The following is a 20,260-nucleotide window of genomic DNA, read 5'->3' as shown; positions in this document are numbered from 1 at the left end:
CTTTTTAAATACTTTTATATTTTTTATTCTTATATTTCTATTTTGCAAATCTGCACTTTTATTTACTTGTTGTTGCTGCTTTAATTGTTTTGCACTGAGCACAGGAGAAGCTTGTTGAACACTGTATAATGACAAAAGGCATTCATTCATTACTTCTCTTTTTCAGGCGAGGTGCTGATGCCTTCAGGTAAATCGGCTCAGCCGCTGATTACAGACAACCTGGATGGGACGGTCACGGTGCAGTACTCTCCCACTGAGGCTGGCCTGCACGAGATGCACATCAAATACAACGGCACACACATTCCAGGTCAGCACACGTAACCCTGAGCAACACGATAGAGGCGCCTGCTGCCAGGTCTCAGGGCTGAGGTTAGGACGGTAAAATGGAGACGCCCGGTGTCTAGAAAGAACTGTGGCATCTCCCCCTCAGGAATCAGTTTGCTGGCAGAGCTCAGACACTGGCGTTGTGTTTGAGATTAAAAATGGAGTCATTTGTGTTTTTCTGTGTGATGAAGACCTTTTTGAAACTATGTAAGGAAGGTTTGGGATGTATTATGCATGTTTGGTTTTAAAAGGTACGCAGTAAAGTAGTAATTCTGGTTGATGCCACTCTTCTTTAAGTTTTATAAAGTTCAAATCTACAGATATCTAAACATATGTAGTAGTAGATTTTGTGTTCAGTCTGTCCTCTTAATGGTGCTCCTTTGCCTGTAGAGATTAAACCTGTTTTAGCCACTGATGGGCGATAACGTCTGGATCACAGCCTGTGATCATTGCACACCAAGACATTGTTAGCTCTTTGTTGGCCAGTCAAGGTCTCCCAGTCCAAGCTGGATAAAACTTTTCAGACTAAGTTTATGCATAGTTTATTATGTTTAAACAAAGGGTCAAACTGAAATGTATTATTGCATTCTGCAATGCTAAAATGAATGAAACCATGATAAATGGATCTATAACAATATAACAGCAAGTTTAGTACAGGAGATGGAAATGTCTGATCAGGAGCATTATTGGCTGAAATAAGCCAATCTGCCCACCATACTTTCCCGTTTCACTGATTTCGGCTCTCTTACCAAGCAGTATCTCTGTGCACATTTTTGTGAATATAAACTGCTGTTAAAAAATCTTTTTCTGGGCACCAGACTTGTTTATTTCTGGATTACACTCGTAGCTAATATTAAACAACCCAGACTATGCCTGGTTCATTCACCAGCACATTTATGCTCATGTTCTTGCTCATGTTGAATTTCCTCGCATGATCACCCGCATTTCCCTTTTCTTTTGGCGATCACGGAGTAGTTGTCTTCTAGTCATCCGAACTGCTCCCCAATACCCTCGTTGAGGGGCTAAATGACCGCAACTCCTTGTATCCTTATAAAAACAGGGCAGCTTGTACTGGCAAAATGGTGAGTTTGGGGCTAAGGGGTGTCGGCATCGGGCCCTAAACATCAGGCATCTGCTGTTGGCACGTCCTCAAAAAGGGACGATAGACTGCTTTTGCTGGTTGTGCTGACTTTCATGTGTTTTGCAGAGTCTCCGCTTCAGTTCTATGTGAATCATGTCAGTAGTCCCAACGTCACAGCCTACGGTCCTGGATTGAGCTACGGTGTTGCCAACAAGATGGCAAAGTTCACGGTCTACACGGAGGATGCCTCAGATGGTGTGTTGGCTCATACCATACACCTTAAAATAAAACGTATTTGTAGAGAATTATTTTTAAAGTTAAAAATGTAGTCTGTGGGTGGTAACTTCCCATAGTAGCAACTCAGTTTGGAACACAAATGTCCACTTTAAAATGCAAACTACAAGTTTCTTTTTAGAATATTATCAATGCAGAGGAAGGATTTTACTGTTCTGTCTGAACGGTCTGCGTTTCTGTCTCCTCAGGAGGTCTGGACTTGGCCATTGAGGGTCCGTCCAAAGCAGAGATCAGCTGTGTGGACAACAAAGACGGGACGTGCAGCGTCAGCTATCTGCCCATGCTGCCGGGAGATTACAACATCATGGTCAAATACAATGACGAGCACATCGCCGGCAGCCCCTTCACTGCCAAGATCACCGGTCAGACTGCACTCCAACACACTCTGATCAGTAATGATCAACAGATGTGCCTGAAAACAAACTTTTATATCCTTATTTCTGCCCCTCTTTATTGGCCCTTATTCTTTTTAATAGCTAATGCATATTTCCGTATCAAACGCTGACTCATTGGTTGTTTCCTTCATCAGAAAGAACATTTTAAAACTTTATCCCTGACTCATCAGACTGATCTCGATGAAGCAGTCATGCAAAAAAAAAAAAGCCTCTCTCTCGAGTCATTAACGCTACACACTGAAATAAGTTGGTCATTCAGTCTGTTTTGTTTAACTGGTTTAACCAAAGTCAGCTTGTGAAAACTGAGCAAATCGTAATGTTTTAACTTTACCAACATGTTTTTCCGGGTCTCCTGACCCCTTTCTTTCTGCTCAACGTTCCTCCCTCTGCTGACTCCTTGAAAATATTAAACATGCTAGATATTTCAGTCAGGGACTTGGGCGTCTCTGCAAGCCTCATAAATCATGTCTCGTGTGTTAACACATAGCCTGACTCTTCAGATTTGGGTCGTTTGTCTGTCTCTGATAGATGTGAAACTAGGCTTTAGGTTAGTCGTACACCTTTAAGAGGACTGCTGCAGCTGATCTAACAGGAAATTGTGGTTTCTATCAGTTTGATGATACAAACGGCCAAAGATACTTGGTTTTAAAGGACGAAATGCATTCATTCAGCCAAATGTATTGGATTAGAGGAGTAAAGTGGCTTAAACTCAGAGGGCTGATATTTAACAGAGCAGATTTTAATTATCTTAATGATTTAATGGCATACATGCTTTCACAGTCATAAAATGGCAGAAGTTGCAGGCTTTTTTTTTTTTTTTTTTTTAGGACCACCAAAGTTTCTCCTACAGCTTTGGGAGGGTGTGGTTGAGCTAAATGTCCACATCTGTCTCTTCTTTGTCTTTTAGAGGACAACCAGAGGCGTTCTCAGGTCAAACTGGGCTCAGCAGCAGATTTCTCTCTGGACATTAATGAGACGGACCTCAGCCTGCTGACAGCGAGCATCAGGGCGCCCTCAGGCCGCGAAGAGCCCTGCCTGCTGAAGAGGATGGCCAACAACCACATTGGTAATGCACACAAATCCTTTTTAAGTTTTTTTTGGGGTGGGGTGGATACTCCTCTTTAGTCAACAGTTATTAGATGGGAAAGGTGGCAGTAAGAGTTGGGGAAGACGTGCAATAAAAGGCACCAGGCTGGGACTCAAGACGCTACAACCTCTGTACATGAGCAGCAACTGAATATACAGCAGCACAAATGCACATTTCAGAGCCAGAAAACAAGAAATGGTTATTAATATCTATTTAACCTTCTCTTATTGTTAGAGGTCTCATCTTTCTGTTTGCGTCTCCCACCTCCTCCCAGGTATCTCCTTCATCCCACGGGAGGTGGGTGAGCACAAGGTCAGCATCCTGAAGAACGGGCGGCATGTGGCCAACAGCCCCATCACCATCATGGTGGTCCAGTCTGAGATTGGAGACGCCAGCCGAGTTAAAGCTCACGGTGACGGCCTCGTCCAGGGCACCACCTTCAACAACACCAGCTTTGTAGTCGACACACGAGAGGCCGGTCAGTACAGAAGGCTCTGCCACCAGTTGGCTGTTCACAACATTTTAAGTTGCTTGTCTGCCATGGTTATCGGTTTGTTTGTGCGCAGGTTATGGTGGTCTGGCCCTGTCCATTGAAGGTCCCAGTAAGGTGGACATCCAGACGGAGGACCTGGAGGATGGGACATGCAGTGTCACTTACTGTCCGACTGAACCTGGAAACTATATCGTCTCGGTCCGTTTTGCTGAGGAACACGTCCCAGGTGAGAACAAACGAACTTCCCAGCTTCCACTGCTGGAAGTCCTCAAGTTCTCAAAGAAAATAATGGTTCAAACTCTTCTAAAAGCAAAGTTATGGTGACAGCTGTATGTGTCAGGAGGAATAATGAAGCATTTATGTGTTTATTTGTCAACAGGAAGTCCATTTACAGTGCGGGTGACGGGTGAGGGTCGCATACGGGAGAGCATCACCCGGCGACAGAAGGCGGCGTCTGTTGCCAGCGTTGGGAGTGTGTGTGACCTCAACCTGAAGATACCAGGTACACACAAACGCACAAGCCCACAGAAAGGTGTCTGATCACTGGGACAATAAAAAACCTGAGTTGTTTCCACACATCACAGGAAAAGATCCTTTCAGGTCATTAATCATCGACACGATTCAGATCGTGTGGAGACGACAGTCAGCCATCCAGTGTAAAAACGTCCTGCAGCGTCAGAAACTAAACATCTTTAGAAAAGGAGGTTTAGGAGCTCTGACTTTTCAGTTTTTTGTTACTGCTTCTTCTCTCCTATTTTTACACTTTTTTCCTTAAGCTTTTTGTCCTTGTATCTTCTCTTCAGTCCTGTCCACATGTTTTCCAGTCTGACTTGTTTCTTTCTCTCTCCATCATCTTTCTTCTCCTCAGGTTCTCCTCTTTTCTTTTGTGCTATCCTCATACTCTGCTCCTTCTCCTCATCTCTTTCCTCCAGTGAGTTGGTTCCTCCTGGTCTTGTCTCAGCAGCTCCTTTGTCCCACCTTCTTCCGCTCCTACTGCTCCCTCCGGTTGTCTGGAAGATCCAGCTATCGCACGGCTCGTGTCTCCACTGTCACCCGGGATCAGAGCCTCTCCCCTGGGCGCGTCCGCCTCATTTCTGGCCTATCTGGTCTGGTGTTGGCGGGAAGACGGAGAGCTGCGAGGGGTGTTTGGGTTGTTGATGCCCGCAGTTCAGTTAGCAGTGCTGGGGTGGAGGGTGCGTTGTAGTGACTGGGCTTGCAGCACAAGGTTTGCGGCATATCATGCTTTTTCTTTTTTTCTTTTTTTTTTTTTGCAGCGTCACTTAATCTTTTTTTTAGGGTTACTTTTTGATTTTATGCCAGAGAAATGGACGATATATACATCAGCTTCAGGAACTACTCCGGTCATTTCACTTTTGGCACACTTGGCCATCATTTTTAACCCTGTTTAATGTCAGTCAGTCTACATTCAAAAACCTGAAATGACTAAATGATTCAAACTGAAATTCAGTTCACAATCTCATCTGAGAGCGTAAACTTTTAGGTTCAATCTAATCTTTTTCAAACTTTTTCCTTCCAGCCTTCCATTTCATATCAATTTCTTTTTCTTTTCCTCGTTTGTCATTCTCCCAAAAACAATGCATTCTATTCATCACAGCTTTATTGGCATAATGTGTAGATTTAAAAGAAAAGAACTGTTTTAAACCCATTACCATTTCTTTGCTTTGCAGCAATCGATATGCAAGACGTCACTGCTGAGGTTACATCTCCTTCTGGAGCCAATCAGCCTGCTGAGCTGGTTGCCGTTGGCAGCGATACCTACTGTGTGCGATTCGTGCCTACGGAGATGGGCATGCACAGCGTTAGTGTGCGGTATAGGGGCGTGCATGTGCCGGGTAGCCCCTTCCAGTTCACTGTGGGCCCACTTGGAGAGGGCGGTGCTGCAAAAGTGAAAGCAGGAGGTCCGGGACTGGAGGGTGCACTGGCAGGAGAGCCAGGTACAAAAAATTACACACAACCTGATAGTCATTACCTCTGAGTTCATAAAATTATCGTTTACTATAAAACCAAAAAGGTTAATATGAAATGCTTTGAGTTTTGTTCTCTCTTTGATGATAAAAATGCTCTTTAAAGGTCTGGATAAATGGGGAAGGTGCATTACTGCATTGTTTTCTTACATTCTCTCCTTCGTCCACCAGCCGAGTTCAGTATCTGGACAAGGGAGGCGGGTGCTGGTGGTCTGTCCATCGCAGTGGAAGGACCCAGCCGAGCCGAGATCTCCTTTGACGACCGCAAAGACGGGTCCTGCGGCGTCTCTTACATTGCTCAGGAGCCTGGTAGATGATTCCCACACGGTTTTATTTCATATCTGTGCATTAAAGTATCTGTCACGCTCGGTTACATTCTCACCCCCTCCTCTGCAGGTGATTATGAGATTTCGGTGAAGTTTAATGACCAGCACATACCCGACAGCCCCTACCTGGTTCCTGTTGTCGCACCAGTGAACGACGCCCGGCGCCTCTCTGTTGCCGGCCTTCAGGTGAGGCACGAGGAGACACCTCCACACCCAGCTTGTCATGCAACACTAAAGGGCTCGGGGGCGCAGTTGCATAAGAAGAAAAAAAATTATAATTTGATGAACAAAGATGGAATTTGCTCCACTTTAAAGCTGATTAACTGGGGCTTGGACTGATTTTGGTTCACTATGGCACCAAGTTTATTAAACTAATAGAAACATTTACTATGACTGCCCCACAGTAACCTCGAGCTGGAATTGGAGTCATGTTATCAGATCTTTTAGCATCACAAGAAGAAATTCTAATACGTGTAGGTTGTTTCTAATTACTAATCAACCTTAAAGCCACAGATAAGCCTGATGATCAGCATCTCAAACCGCCTACATCAGTCGAATCTCTTCCTGTTAGCTGCACAGTTACTCAGTTTGAAGTAGTCGAATTTTCTTCATGCAACTGGCCTCATGGATGTGACCGCAGCCAGGCAAACTCATGGCTTCTGTGAAGCTGACACTTTGGCCTAAGAGAGCCATCCTTTCCTCCTATTTAGGCCACATTCTTATTTTCAAAATTAAATGAGATAACAGACAAATATTAGCTGTAATAATTAAAAAGCACCTGGCTAAAGTAAAGCTTTTTTTTCTTAGACGTACAGACAAACCCCAAAGAAATTAAAGTTCCAGTGTCATAGAATAGGAAACTGAATAGAAGTTGGTTCTTTAGAGACATTTCAGAAGCCTCTACTGGGGTGATTAGTTTGGTCAGTAAATTGATAATTTGGTAAAGAGGATTCTCGTTGACTTCAAATGAAGACAAACTACCATTTTACTTTAATTCTTCATATTTTTTTATTGTGATGATGCCACTGGAGAACAGAACCATTAAAATAAGAATTCAATAAAGACTGTTGGTGTTGTAATCCCAAACGGAGCAGCTCAGAGTGGCTGTACTACATACGTTTCTGTTTGCCTGGCTCTGGTCATCCCTCCTTTTGTTTGGTGTGGAACTCTTGGTGTTTCTCTTGTGTTTCATTTAAAGGCTTTTAACAGCTCCATCATCAACATCAGCTCTCCGACTGCACAGCTGCAGCAGACAGACGGGCCTCAGCAGATTTCCTCCTCGGTCCTCTTCATACACGACATAAACGTGCATCTTTGGTGATTTGATCTTAAGCTGACAGTCCTGAGTTCAGAACTCACAGAAACCACTTGTGGTCAGATCGTTTTCCCGCTCCATATGCAAATGAAAGATGTAGCTTTGTGCCTTTTCTGCTGCAAACCCCGCACGCTCTGGTGGAAATGTTCCAACCCACATAACTCTGGGTTTACATGCACAGCATTTTTCTGATATTACCCCAATGAAAATCATGTGGCATAATCTGGTCTTAGTGGTATTATGTAAGCATGTATACACCTTGAATTCATTATTAGGTCTTGGAGTGTTTTACAGCTTTTTGATGACTGATTTGGCACGTGCTCTGTGCTGCATTTGATGAGGACTTGGAATTCTAGAAATTCCTGACTTCCAACTGTGTGAAATTCTGAAAAACCCACCAGAAGTTGGTAATAATGTCTTCTTAATGGCAAAGCAAAAAAAGGCAGCCATGTTTGTTTAAGAGACACCCTTTCTGGGTGAGAAGTAAGGTTTATTTTTCTGTGTGAGAGCGCTTTGGATGTGTGTAAACATTGGTGACATATTGTAGAAGTACAGAATGACTATGCTCGGTTTCATGTCATTTGGATCGAAATCTAAATATTGCTGTGCATGTAAATATAGTCGGTGTCAGTTATCCACCTTGACCCATTAAGTCAGCAGACCTGAACATATGGTCGGGTTGGTAAGTCAACCTCATTGGTCTTTTTGTGTTGACAAAGCTGAAAGAGTGGGATCTTATGGAGCTCATACAACCTCCAAATGTGGTGGCAGTGCTCAGATACCAGGTGCTGTGCACGTGTGATCAGATCACCACAGATGCATGTTAATGCCAGGTATGAATAGAGACCAACTCATTCGTTTAGACGAGCTCCTACTGTGGGTATGCAACATTCAGCAGTGTTTTTATCAGATCTGACAGTGTAAAGTGAGGCAAAGGGAATGGTTTTTAAAAAATAAATCAATCAATGAGCAAATCTGCTTTAAAAATGTATAGAATCTACAGCATTAGTGCATAAAGCCGTTATATTCTCATTTTTATTTCATTTAGTGATGTAAAAACTCTTTATTGGTTTAATATAATTTAAATAAGGTCCTACTTAATGCTAAATTTAACCAACTCAGTCCTGTGATTATAGTTGGGTGTTTCCCTACTGCAAACTGCACAGAGCAAAACAGTCATGCACCACAAGCGGAATAGTTTATGAATCAAAAGGAAGAAATTACGCTTCAACTGTGAAGTCTTCAGTGCTGAACTCAAAATCCAACAAATATTCTAAACGTTACAGAAAAGGTTAGTTTATCTCTATGTCCAGATTAAGGGGAACAGAAGTAGTCACAGATCTGATGCGAGTACTTCTGTTCTCCTTAATCTGGATACTGAGATATGCGACAATGCAAAGCAACAATTTCCTATTAAGGCATAAATAGAACACTTTATTTTCATGTAAAACTTCCTTTATGTATTTATAAGGAAGCATTGCCTTCTGGGGTAAGATTAAAAACTTATTTAGAAAAATGTTTTTCCTGAAAGTAAGGAAACTGAAGCATTATAGTCTCCATGTTCCTCGGTACTGATGGACATTAACATCACTTTGACAGATGCAGTTGCATCCAGGTGAAGTAACCAAAGGGGGCAAATTATGTTTTCTCATCTCTGTGGTATGTCCTCTGGTTAACATTGTGCTAAACTTCTGACCAAAGTGGCATTAAATGGTTTGTCCACCAGAGAGCGCTAACAAGTTGCACATACTGCCTCTACTACAATATGTTAACAAAACCATTTTAAAATATCCTTTTAAAAAAAAAAAAAAAAAAAAGAATCCACAAACGTGTCTTTTTGTCGGATTGAGTACTACCTGTAAGGCTAATCGTTCTGATTGTGGCCGTCTGTCTGTCTGCTGGCGCTGCATCAAAGAGAGCTCAGGTAAGAGTAGAAATCAGCAGAACACATGGAGTGAAGTGGTGGAACAGAGTAAAATATGACACAAGAGGGCAGTTTAGACAGATTGAACGAGAATATTTTGTTAGAAGTATTAATGGACAAAGATTGCTTTGATCTGATTGAAGTCGATGTGATCAGATTCAAATTTAAGTTCTTATATTGACATTAAATATGAGATTGGGGGGGAGTTTTATTTTCTTTTTGACATTTAAAAAGTGAGCTTGGCTGCTAATATGCAGAAAATGTGACAGAAAAATGTAGTGTTTTTATTCTGATTGGACTGTTAATCTGATTAAAAGCGGTCCATGTTCACGCGGCTGTTTTGATCTGCAACCAAACTGTAAGCATCACTGCATGTCTGTGATTTAAGTGTTAATTATTTTCTCCCCTGTTGTTTAACTGTATGTCTGGGCTCGGCAGGAGTCTGGTCTTAAGGCAAATTACCCAGCATCCTTTGCAGTACGTCTGAATGGCGCACAGGGCAAGATGGAGGCCAAAGTTCATAGCCCCTCTGGAGCTCTGGAGAAGTGTGTTGTCACAGAGCTGGAAAGAGGTGTGTGGGTGTTTTTCATTGGTGATTTAAAGGTGGTGCATGTCAACTTCAAGTGGCCAAAAGAAAACTGCTTTGGCCCACTACTAACCAACACCCTCTGTGCCCTTTAGACAAGTACGCCATCCGCTTCATCCCCCGGGAGAACGGCATCCACACCATCGATGTGAAATTTAACGGCTCTCACATCCCTGGAAGTCCTTTCCAGGTCAGAGTTGGAGAAGCAGGACAGACTGGAGAGCCTGCTCTGGTGTCAGCATATGGAGCTGGACTGGAGAGAGGCACCACAGGTGGGTCACAAGTCTGTAACAGGCTCTGATGGCGTTTGCGCTACCCTGCTTTTTCTCAGCAGATTTCTCTGAACTTTTGGGGCGGGTGTGCACAAATACATGCATGTACCATGTCCGATTTGGTTTCAAGTCAGACACTGAGTGTTTTTAATCTTACAGGCACCCAATCGGAGTTCATCATTAACAACACTAAAGCAGGTCCTGGGGCTTTGGCCGTGACCATCGAGGGTCCCTCTAAAGTAAAGATGGACTGCCAAGAGGTTCCAGAGGGCTATAAGGTGCAGTACACTCCCATGGCACCTGGAAACTACCTGATTAGCATAAAGTATGGAGGACCCAACCACATCACTGGCAGTCCCTTCAAGGCCAGAGTCACAGGTAACCTTCACCGCTCCCTGTAACGTTACAATTAAAAACCAGGTGATCCAGCAGCAGAAAGCTCACAATAAGCTTTGTTGTTGTCTCTCAGGTCCTCGGCTGGTGAATGTGACAAACGCAAGCGAGACGTCCACCCTGACTCTGGATCCAGCTGTTCGGGTGTCTAGCAGCTTTTCACAGAGTGCCATGTCCAGACCGGACTACTCTGACGCCAGCAAGGTGACATGCAGAGGATCTGGCCTCAGCAAGGCCTATGTGGGACAGAGGGGCAGCTTCTCTGTCGACTGCAGCAAAGCTGGTAAGAAACGGCTTATCCCATTTCCCAATCAGCACAGTCCTCTATTCCCCTCCTCATGTCTTAGTCCCCACACTCAGACGTGAGGAGGGGAGTTGACAGGAATTTAAGAAAAAAAGATATCTGTGCTTTGTTAAATATGACACAGGACACAGTTTCATATGTTTGGGGTTTTTTTTGTATGCTACTGCTGTATTTAGCTATTCTCATCAGGGGAGCATTAAATCAGTTTGTGGAGAAAGTAAATGTAGTTTTAATGCCATTTATTATGTGGGAAATGGGTTCGGGGCCAAAACATTTTGCTGTGAACGATTACAGAATCCCAGGTAGGGGGTGAGGAAAGAGGAGACAAGGAGACTAAAATTAGATGAGCCTGTGGTCTCTGTCCCACAACACGTTCTCACTGCTTACCTGTGAGCACCAGGCTCATTTGTTGAGGCAAAAACAGATAATTAAAGATCATTAAGAGGCCAGCAGATTGGCAAATGCTTAGTAAACCTAAAGAAATTCATTTAATGAAGTGTACAACTTGGTCACACTTGAACTGCACCCTGTAAAAGCCCAGTGGTGTTTTATGCCTTAAGTTTAGAAGTTTTGCAGTCAACTGCTTAGGCCATGTTGCCATAGTGATCGCTATGAGATCAGAAGTGCGACGTCTTGTCAGGACAGCCATGAAATTTTATTTGAGATGAGTAATGGTGCGCAGCTGCTTGTGAGCTGAAATTGTCAGTTTTTTGGTGTAGAATGGAGGGCAGCAGAAACACTTTAACACGTATCATTGGTAAGAGGCTTTTCCCTCCTTTTCCCAGGTAAGAACATGCTCATGGTGAGTGTGCATGGCCCTCACATCCCCTGTGAGGAGGTTCTGGTCAAACACAAGGGCAACCTTCAGTACAACGTCAGTTATCTGCTGAAGGAGCGAGGAGATTACATCTTGGTGGTCAAGTGGGGCGACGACCACATCCCGGGGTCCCCGTTTAACATCACCGTCCCGTGATGCGCCGAGAAAAACTGCAGTCACTCCTCCCGCACCATTCTGCATCCCTGTTTCAGTTGGAGGACACCTTGGCTGCACTGCAAACGACTGTCCAATGAGCAAGCTGCTAAACAAAGGTTTGTGAGGTGACCTTTTCTGCTCTCGTCAGGGTTTTCTGCCTGCCTCAAAATAACCCTGATAAAATAAAAAGTCATTTTTTCTTTTAAAAACACTAAAACGCATCAAAGTAGAGATTCTTGGTTGGACAGTTTTTTGTTGTGCAGTGGCTCGGGGAAGCAAAATGGTAGAAATGATCTTCTTTAAAGAAAAAAGAGAAACTAACGTAATGGGAAATTAAAAAAGAAAAAAAAAAAATGGTTGCACTTTTACACATTTAGTCGGTGAGAATGTCCCTACACTTGGTGTAAAATGTTAAACTGGATTTGGAAAACATTTAAACTGAAATGTCTTGGAAATGCTTCTGTTTCGAAACACAACTGGAATACCAGCACTTTTCTTTAGCTAAACGGTCCCAGGAACAAAACAAAAGTTCTGTGAGGGTTATTAAAGGTTTGTATCCTTCAGGTTTTACTGGTTAATTTAAGAAATGAGCAAGTAAATAACCAAGTATGTGCAGAATGCCTTTTTTTTTTTTTTTTTTTTTTTTTTTTTTAAATCAAAAGGGGTGAATTAAGACGCGAGTAAACTGTTAAGAAAACTGGAATTCTTGGTTTGGTTTCATTCCAACATCAAATGTCAACTTTGTGCAACTACTGATTATTGTGTATTTGTTGCTCTTAATAATTAGCTCCCAGATTTCCATGGTTACTTACTGTTGCCCCCCAAAAAAAAAAAAGAAAATTGACTTTTGGCTGCCTTCAAACTACTGTTTCCTGCACTGTACAACAGACTACTTAACATGCTAGAGTGGAGAGTATGAGATCGTAGCTATTCCTTTCTGCATCATCACATGAACAGATCTGATTTATTTTGCTCGGTTCTCATCAGTTTCACGTCTGCCTGGACAAAAGAGTGATCATGGTTCAGCTTTACTGAAAATGAATACGTGATGGATCTGAAGAACTGGGTCAGATTTTCAGTTTGTGTGTAAATTATGAAGAAATCTACACAAGTCTGTTAGATCCTAACCTTGATGTTGTTGCCTTATCACTGCTTCTTTTGATATTTTAAGATGAGGATATTTTGTATTGGGGTGGGAATAGGGAATGCTTCTCATTTTGTATTAGGAACTGGGTGTTTTTAATGTGAAATTAAAACCTGATGTACTGTACATTTGATAATTAAAATAAACTGGAATGTGGAAAACTGAAACTAGTCTTGAATCTTTTTCTTTTTCCTCAACATTGATTTTTTTTTTGTTGATACATTCAGGTGCTCATCCTGCTTCTCCTCCGTCTGGTCAGTGGTAGAAAAGAGGCACTCCTGAATGTTTACATATGTGCTGCATTGTTTTTGTGTTTTTAAACTGAGAGAAAGGTCCAGCATCCATCTAAAATAAAAATACATTTTCTAAATGTATTGCCTTCCTCAGTGGTCAAGTTTCTGCAGTTTGCTGGTCTGCAACCTTCAGGTTTGTTTTAACACATTCGTGTCAAGGAAGCAAGACGTCAGCAATGATCTTAGAGAAGCAATTATTGCTGCCCTTCAATCTGGGTTATAAGGTAATTTCCACACTAATTAGGTGTGCATTAGATTGGATTGTGCATGCTTTTATATCCACTCGTGTAATTGTAGATGCATGTTAATTGTTCATCAGTGTTAATTGCTTATGCATCGGATGTGCATCTCCACTAGTTGGTTTTTTGTTTGTTTTGGGGGGGTAAAAACTGCGGCAAATTAAGATTTAGGTCCGTCTAATGGTGTGTAGTGGTGGGGAAAAGACGAGTGTGTGCATCTGTCTCGTGTTTCCTTGTATTACAGTGAGCCATCTGATCCACAGCTCATTTCACAGTCAGCGGCTCATCCTGCACACCTCTGCACCAGGCAAGACGAAGGTAAAGTAGTCCTATTCAAGGCTTAACAAATGTAAACAAACAGATTTGCTCAGTTCTTATGCAGGCATGATGGTGATTTATTGTGCTATTTGTTATTCTGTTTAACACGCATCTTCAGAACATGTTCTTTTTTTGAAGATGCCTTTTGAATTGAATCTGGGTTGATTCCCCCGGCTGTCAATCCTTTTGTTTGTATCTTGTGATGTAAGACAGTAAAAGCTAAAACGTAACTTATCTGCAGCATCAGTCCAAACTGAGTTGAAGCTCATACAAGTTTCTTTTGAGATGTTTGGAGATGGAGATAAAATGATCAGATGAAAAACATTTGACATATTGGACAGAATAAATAGCCTTTTGAAGCCCTGCTTTGCATCTGACATTAGGGTCTTATGATATATCAGACAAAAAAAAGCTGTTGCATTCCAGTCTGTGTGAGGAGTCTTTTCTCACTGGTTATATAGCAGGTGACTTGGACTGCTTAATAAACCAGAAACCCTGACACCCAATTATCAGCATACTTTGGGATGTTTGGTGATTTAAAAAGTGAATCATTCCAGGGCATGATATATAATTATTAAAGAATGGTATAAAAAGGATTGTCATTTGACCCTGATGTAGCCATCAGTGTGATAAATTGCCAGTGAAATGACCCAAACATAGAACGTTTGCCTCTCTGCAAGCGAGAAACTGCAGGAAAATGGCTGGAAAACTGCTAAAAAATAAGCACTGAACACTTGGCAGCATACACAGTACACCAGGTAAGCGATGACTAACAGGTGTGTACAGTGGGAATGGAGCAGTGGAGTAATCTGCTAAAAACAAAACAGCTGTGGAACAAACACTAATTATTATGATGAACAAAATCCGTCTCAAAGGAAAACCATAAGTGAACCAAAAAGCAGAGAATATCAAAATAATACTAAAGCCAAACTATGACAAAATGATGCAGTGCAGGTGGAGAGCATGAGCGACCCTAAACTGCCACCAGCAGGAACATTAAGTTGTTAAGCATGAGGACCTTTTTTATCGAGTCATGCAGCTTTATATAACCACCTCATTCTGTTCAGGGCTGGAGCCTGACCTAACTGCCATCTGGCAAGAGTCTCGGGCAGGGCCCCAGTCTCGGGCAGGGCCCCAGTCTCGGGCAGGGCCCCAGTCTCGGGCAGGGCCCCAGTCTCGGCAGGGCCCCAGTCTCGGGCAGGGCCCCAGTCTCGGGCAGGGCCCCAGTCTCGGGCAGGGCCCCAGTCTCGGGCAGGGCCCCAGTCTCGGGCAGGGCCCCAGTCTCGGGCAGGGCCCCAGTCTCGGGCAGGGCCCCAGTCTCGGGCAGGGCCCCAGTCTCGGGCAGGGCCCCAGTCTCGGGCAGGGCCCCAGTCTCGGGCAGGGCCCCAAAAGACTATCTGAGGATATGACAACGGATTCTTTGGACCATGTGGGTTGCCATCTTTGTGGATTGGGCTTGTAAAGGCAAACAGAGGCCTTTTGGAAACTTGAAAGACATTGTACTCACTGGCATTTCAAGGTGACTTATGCCTTTTTTTTTTTTTCACAATTTGAGACAATTTTCTGAGGTGTTATTGGGACTAGAGATGCACCGGTATCGGTACCGATACCATGTGCGTGTACTCGTACTCAGTATTCATTAAAGTGTTCCGATACTACAGAACCGATACCAGTGGGACAGGAGCTTAATTTTTCTGCAATGTGTTTGTGAAAATTAAAATGTTAAAACAATATGTTGCACTAAGAGTAGTTTTATATTACTAAAATGCACAAAGTGCAGTTGTATTTGGGTTGAGCATGCCAAAAGAAAAGAAAATGTTTTTAATTGTAAGAACTGTAATGGCCTTGATTAGTACTCATATCGGTACTCAGTATCGGCAAGTACTAAAAGGGAAGTACTTTTCTTCTTTTTTTTTTTTTAAATGTGCTATCGTGCATCCCTAATTTGGGCGTATGAGACTTTGGTGAAAATACTTAGTATAAGCTCAGTGCCTCTCTGTGAGACCTCAAAAATCTTCTGAGAAATAAAGCTGACTCCTTACGGTCCCAAAACTTGCAACAGTATTGTCTGACTCTCCCTGTTTTATGAGGCTGAACCTGCTTGAGGAGCAGCAGCTTTCTGGCAGGAGATGCAAGGCTTTCTGACGACTCAGACCCAGAACTTCTACAAGGAGCAGATCCAAAAGGAGACGTTGACCCGTTTGACCTGGAAGAGCCGCCATGCTAGACTCTACCCGTCCAGCTACGACATCAGAAACAACGGCACAGACCAAACACGGCTACCCCAACTTCCTGCTGACACTCGGTGAGCTGCTTTATTTTATGGAGCTAGAATAGAAAGAAGTTCTGTAACTTGTGTCACTATATTTGAATGTTTGATAACATTGTTTTTATTGGCCTTTCTGAGTAACCAATGGCGCTGCTCGGTTTAACTCACCAATCAGATTGATCTAATTGCTAACCAGTTGCAGAAAGAGAGGGATAAGGGTTCTAAAATGAAAAGTATTTATGGTCAGCTTTGCTACTGTTACCCTTACGTTACGCTAGTTCAGAGATTTGAGTGTTGTAACACAAAATCCCTCCGCCCATTAGATCTTTTTACTGTTGTAAAGCCATTACAGACGTGTTTACTGACATGCTGGTGCAAATGTGTGTTTAAACTGCTCCTTCTACCAGTGACGGTCCAACAAGTGAACCCAATGTATGCTAGATTAATACAGTTGGTTGTTGTTGTTGGGGTCTTTAACCCAACTTACCTTAAAGCAGTATGTTTCCCCTCCACATAAAGACTCCATATTATTTAACTGTGTTTCTCAGTTTTGTTGTGCTGTACTTTCATATAATTGCCCAACACCTTATTTGTGAACCACATCAGCAGAATTGTCCTGGATCACTTGATGTATAAATAATCTGTTTGATCTTAGTGTATTAGAATATGTTATTTTGGAAAGCTGTTTGTGCTGGATGATACTGCATTGTTTCATAAGCAGAGTTATACCAAACTGAAGTCTAAAATGTTTTATCTGGAAGATGTTAGTAAACTTCTGCACGCACTAAGGCTGTTTCTCCTGTTGTTATCAGGGCACCGAAGAAAAAGAGCAACCTTCCTGCTCCTCCTCCACCTCCTCCTCCTACGACCACAGTGGAGGGGGAGCAGCAGCATGACATGCCTCCCCTGATGAGGCCAGTTTCTCCTCAGACCAGACAGACTCTGTACCAGGACTCTTTGCACCATGTACGGACCCCCTCATTTTAATTGTGTAGTTGTTTGAAGGTGGCTGGACTATTTCTCACCGTTCAGTAACATTAAGCATAAAACAAATATTTCTGCCACCTATTTTCAAAGTACAAACAAAACTAACAATGCTAATTCACTCGGTCGACACAATACCATCAAGCTAGCCAATTCACTATTTGTTGTTCAGTATCCCAAGAATCCTAAGAAATTATTCAAAATTAATCTTAAAGTAAATCTTGTCTGCAGGAGAGAGGGCGGAGTCTGTACCTGAGGAGGCGTGGCCACATTAGACCTGAAGAGAAATTTGACTTTCCACTGCTGTCATCCTGGGAGTACGGGTGGAGGCTGGGTAAGTTGGTGGCACCATGCACTCCATGAGACTTTAATGTGGCTAACAAATCTGTGTATACATAAATCTTAACAGCTCAGCGTTATAATCTCTGACCCAGAGATGCTTAGCAGGAATGATTTTTAACCTGTCAAGATAAGTGTTTACCACCTTAGTTTAAAGAAGGACTTCATCCTCATCTCAAGCCTGATATTTGTGCTCTCATACCTCATTGTAAAGTTTTGCACGATGAATGGCAGGTACTTCTGTTTACCTTGCAAAGCAGCTTGATTCTTGAGATTGTCAAAAGAAACCGTGTTGCCAGTCTTCAAACTTTCCATTTGTAAATGAAACAAAAGTTTTGACCAATCCAGTCCTACACTGGTAGCTAGAGGCGGATTTTAGGTGTAATGAAGGTCAGTAGAACTTGACAGTCCTCGTGTCAGGTCATTTAATATTTTTTGCGTGGGAACCTGAGTAGCAGCCATGATAAGAGCCTGTCGAAATCTCTAAGGAGCTTTGGTGGAGCCTTTATTATCTTCTTTAGAGAAAATAAAATGGGGTGAGTGAGCAGTCTAAGACGACTAAATCTTAAATATTTGTGGCTTTTTATCAGCTTCTATAAATCACCAATGATGTAGTATTTTGTGTTGAATCTTATAATAAGATGACGTGTGTATATATGAATTCATTTCAGAACTTTTCAGATGAAACGGTAGATGCTTCACACTTTTACAGTACCCACTTAAGCTTTACAAGGTCCCACAAAGGACTTTACACAAAGCAAACAATGGCTCATGCTTTTATCCACAGGTGACTACAATCTGGATTACAGAACTCCTTCCTGTGCGAGGTTGTCCGTGGTGAAGAGCACCTTTTACGCCAGAAACGGAGTCTTCAGCAGCCCATCAGCCACTGACACTGTGGGCTGAAGTTAACCTTTCAGACATCTTTACAAAGGCTTATGGGCAGCTAACACTCATAGGCACCCAATATCAGATCAGATCAGCACATGTTTTAATTCAATGGCAAATTGTGGCAGCAAATAAACTACATTAGAAGTGTTTCAACAATGTTAGAAGAACAATGTTAATTTATCCCTTGATGGTCTCCCTCAAGATGACTTTTTTTTGTTTTTCCAAGTTGATTTCTTGTTATATACACAGTGTAAGATGTTAGATTAGGATAAAATAGATTTAATTTAAGATAAATTTATTCTGTCATGTTGTTTGGGGGTTCTGTTGTTACTGTCTTGAGTTTTTCTAGTATTTTTCATGGTTTAATGATTTATTCTTTTGTTCCAAGTTCTCAGTCCTGTGTTTTTATTCTGGTCATTATTCCATCGATTCCTCAGATCCCTCCTGCTCTGGTCTTTAGCTCCACTGCCACACCTGTCACCTAGTCAATTACTCACAGCTGCAGTCACTTCCTCATGAGTTTCCCTCAGTATATATTCCCCTCGGTTTCTCTGTCATTGCCAGATTCTCGCTGTTTCGCCTCACATGTTCCTGGTTCTGGTTACTTTGTTTGTTTCTTGCCACAAGTCTGTTTGATGAGTGAGGCTTATACATATTCATCCTGCAGTGGGGAAGGTTGTGGGTGACCAAAAGAAAGATCACATGTCAAGTTATAAGACTCAATCAGAAAAAAATGCAAGAAGGAACAACAATAGAATGACATAAATAACATATTTCGAAGAGAATTGCAATCTAAAAAAGTAAAATATTCAACGTAGGTGATGCTATAAAATAAAGTACAGTAGGTAATAAACTGAACACATTTTTTAAGTCCTTGTAATGAACATGTTGCACAGAAGAAAAAAATCTCGGTCAGATTAAGGTCGACATCGTAGGGTCTGTTCTGTTGTAGTGATGTGTGTTTACCATCCACACGGCTGTAAAGTTAAGGGTCTGTTCACCTGATGCCATGTGATTGATATTTAATGAACTCCTGGGCTGGTGTGAGTCGGAAAGAGTCCACTGATCTTCATACACCTGATACGTCAGTGTTTTTAAACCAACGAGCTGCAGGAGGAAATGTCACACACCACACCACTGAATTTTTAATTCCTACTCGCTCATACTGTTATCCTTTTCCAGGTGGTGAGACTTTGTTTTAGTTCTGCACATATATAGATGTAGAGTAAACTTCTTGCTAACGCTAAGCAAGGGAAGAATATGACCTGGATGTGAATATAGATATGTACAGCATGTGGTCTGAAAATGAAGATTTAAAATTAATTTCTGAGGAACTATGTTTTACACATAGAAGCTTACACGAACAGTGTTCTACAAATATTAATGCATGAGCAAACATTTGTCAGTGCTCAAAGATTACTGTATTTTCTGAGATTCTGACTCAATCTACTGAAAAATTCAGTACAACAATCATAAGTTACAGCCTGACATTTTGAGCTTCCCCTCCATCAAGTAACAGTGAAATAATTTTTCATTCTATTCACATAATTGCAAGAATAATGTAATGATACGAATGTGGTGTAGGACTTTTTCCATTTAATAACTTACTTTCGCTTAAGTAAAGTTTGTGAATTCTTCTTTCAAGACTGACTTGAAAGGCTCCACTCCCCCAGGGACCCTGAATTGGATTAAGTGGGTATGAAATGCAATAAAATGAAAAACTATGGTTACAGCTCAACTTGGTCAGTTAACTGGCCCGCCATCCTTGTCCAAGTATACACGCACGAGAGAGAAAAATTGAGCTATTTGCTGAGGCTTGTTCAACATTGACTCTATGGACTGTTGAGAAAATAGTCAAGACATTCTGCTGCTTCTAGCTGAATTCACCACACAGACGTCTTTAAGTTGCTTGATTGGTGGAGCTATCAGATAACACTGCTGTAACAAAGCAGAGCGACAGTCTGGAAATGTTTTACTCAATGAACTGATTTTCAGTCACAACATCCGACACAAGGTTTAGAAACAGAAAAA

The 20,260-nt window shown here is 42.1% G+C and overlaps 2 protein-coding genes across 3 annotated transcripts in view; both read left to right on the top strand.

Annotated features, from left to right (window-relative positions):
* Positions 1–13,057, top strand: part of flnba (filamin B a) — a 63,690-nt gene extending 50,633 nt beyond the window's left edge. For both annotated transcript variants that reach the window (XM_072381531.1, XM_072381530.1), the window contains 15 exons: positions 167–307; positions 1,532–1,660; positions 1,888–2,061; positions 3,002–3,160; positions 3,456–3,659; positions 3,748–3,900; positions 4,054–4,176; positions 5,363–5,629; positions 5,831–5,968; positions 6,056–6,171; positions 9,663–9,795; positions 9,906–10,082; positions 10,242–10,460; positions 10,552–10,758; positions 11,565–13,057. In XM_072381531.1, coding sequence (XP_072237632.1) covers positions 167–307; positions 1,532–1,660; positions 1,888–2,061; positions 3,002–3,160; positions 3,456–3,659; positions 3,748–3,900; positions 4,054–4,176; positions 5,363–5,629; positions 5,831–5,968; positions 6,056–6,171; positions 9,663–9,795; positions 9,906–10,082; positions 10,242–10,460; positions 10,552–10,758; positions 11,565–11,752 — 2,528 coding nt within the window. In that variant the 3' untranslated portion in view covers positions 11,753–13,057. The remainder of the gene's footprint in view (positions 1–166; positions 308–1,531; positions 1,661–1,887; positions 2,062–3,001; positions 3,161–3,455; positions 3,660–3,747; positions 3,901–4,053; positions 4,177–5,362; positions 5,630–5,830; positions 5,969–6,055; positions 6,172–9,662; positions 9,796–9,905; positions 10,083–10,241; positions 10,461–10,551; positions 10,759–11,564) is intronic.
* A 618-nt stretch (positions 13,058–13,675) lies between these two features.
* LOC140304072 (protein SPMIP1) lies at positions 13,676–18,345 on the top strand. Its single transcript, XM_072383081.1, is given in 5 exon segments — positions 13,676–13,746; positions 15,873–16,055; positions 16,805–16,981; positions 17,231–17,333; positions 18,126–18,345. Coding segments are annotated over 4 exon segments (579 nt in total). The 5' UTR covers positions 13,676–13,746; positions 15,873–15,875; the 3' UTR covers positions 18,245–18,345.
* The last annotated feature ends 1,915 nt before the right edge of the window (positions 18,346–20,260 follow it).

Source organism: Leuresthes tenuis, unplaced genomic scaffold (assembly GCF_036924035.1).
Source record: "Leuresthes tenuis unplaced genomic scaffold, fLeuTen1.0.hap1 SCAF_3, whole genome shotgun sequence".
Classification (NCBI taxonomy): domain Eukaryota; kingdom Metazoa; phylum Chordata; class Actinopteri; order Atheriniformes; family Atherinopsidae; genus Leuresthes; species Leuresthes tenuis.
This window is presented reverse-complemented; position numbering and strand designations above follow the sequence as displayed.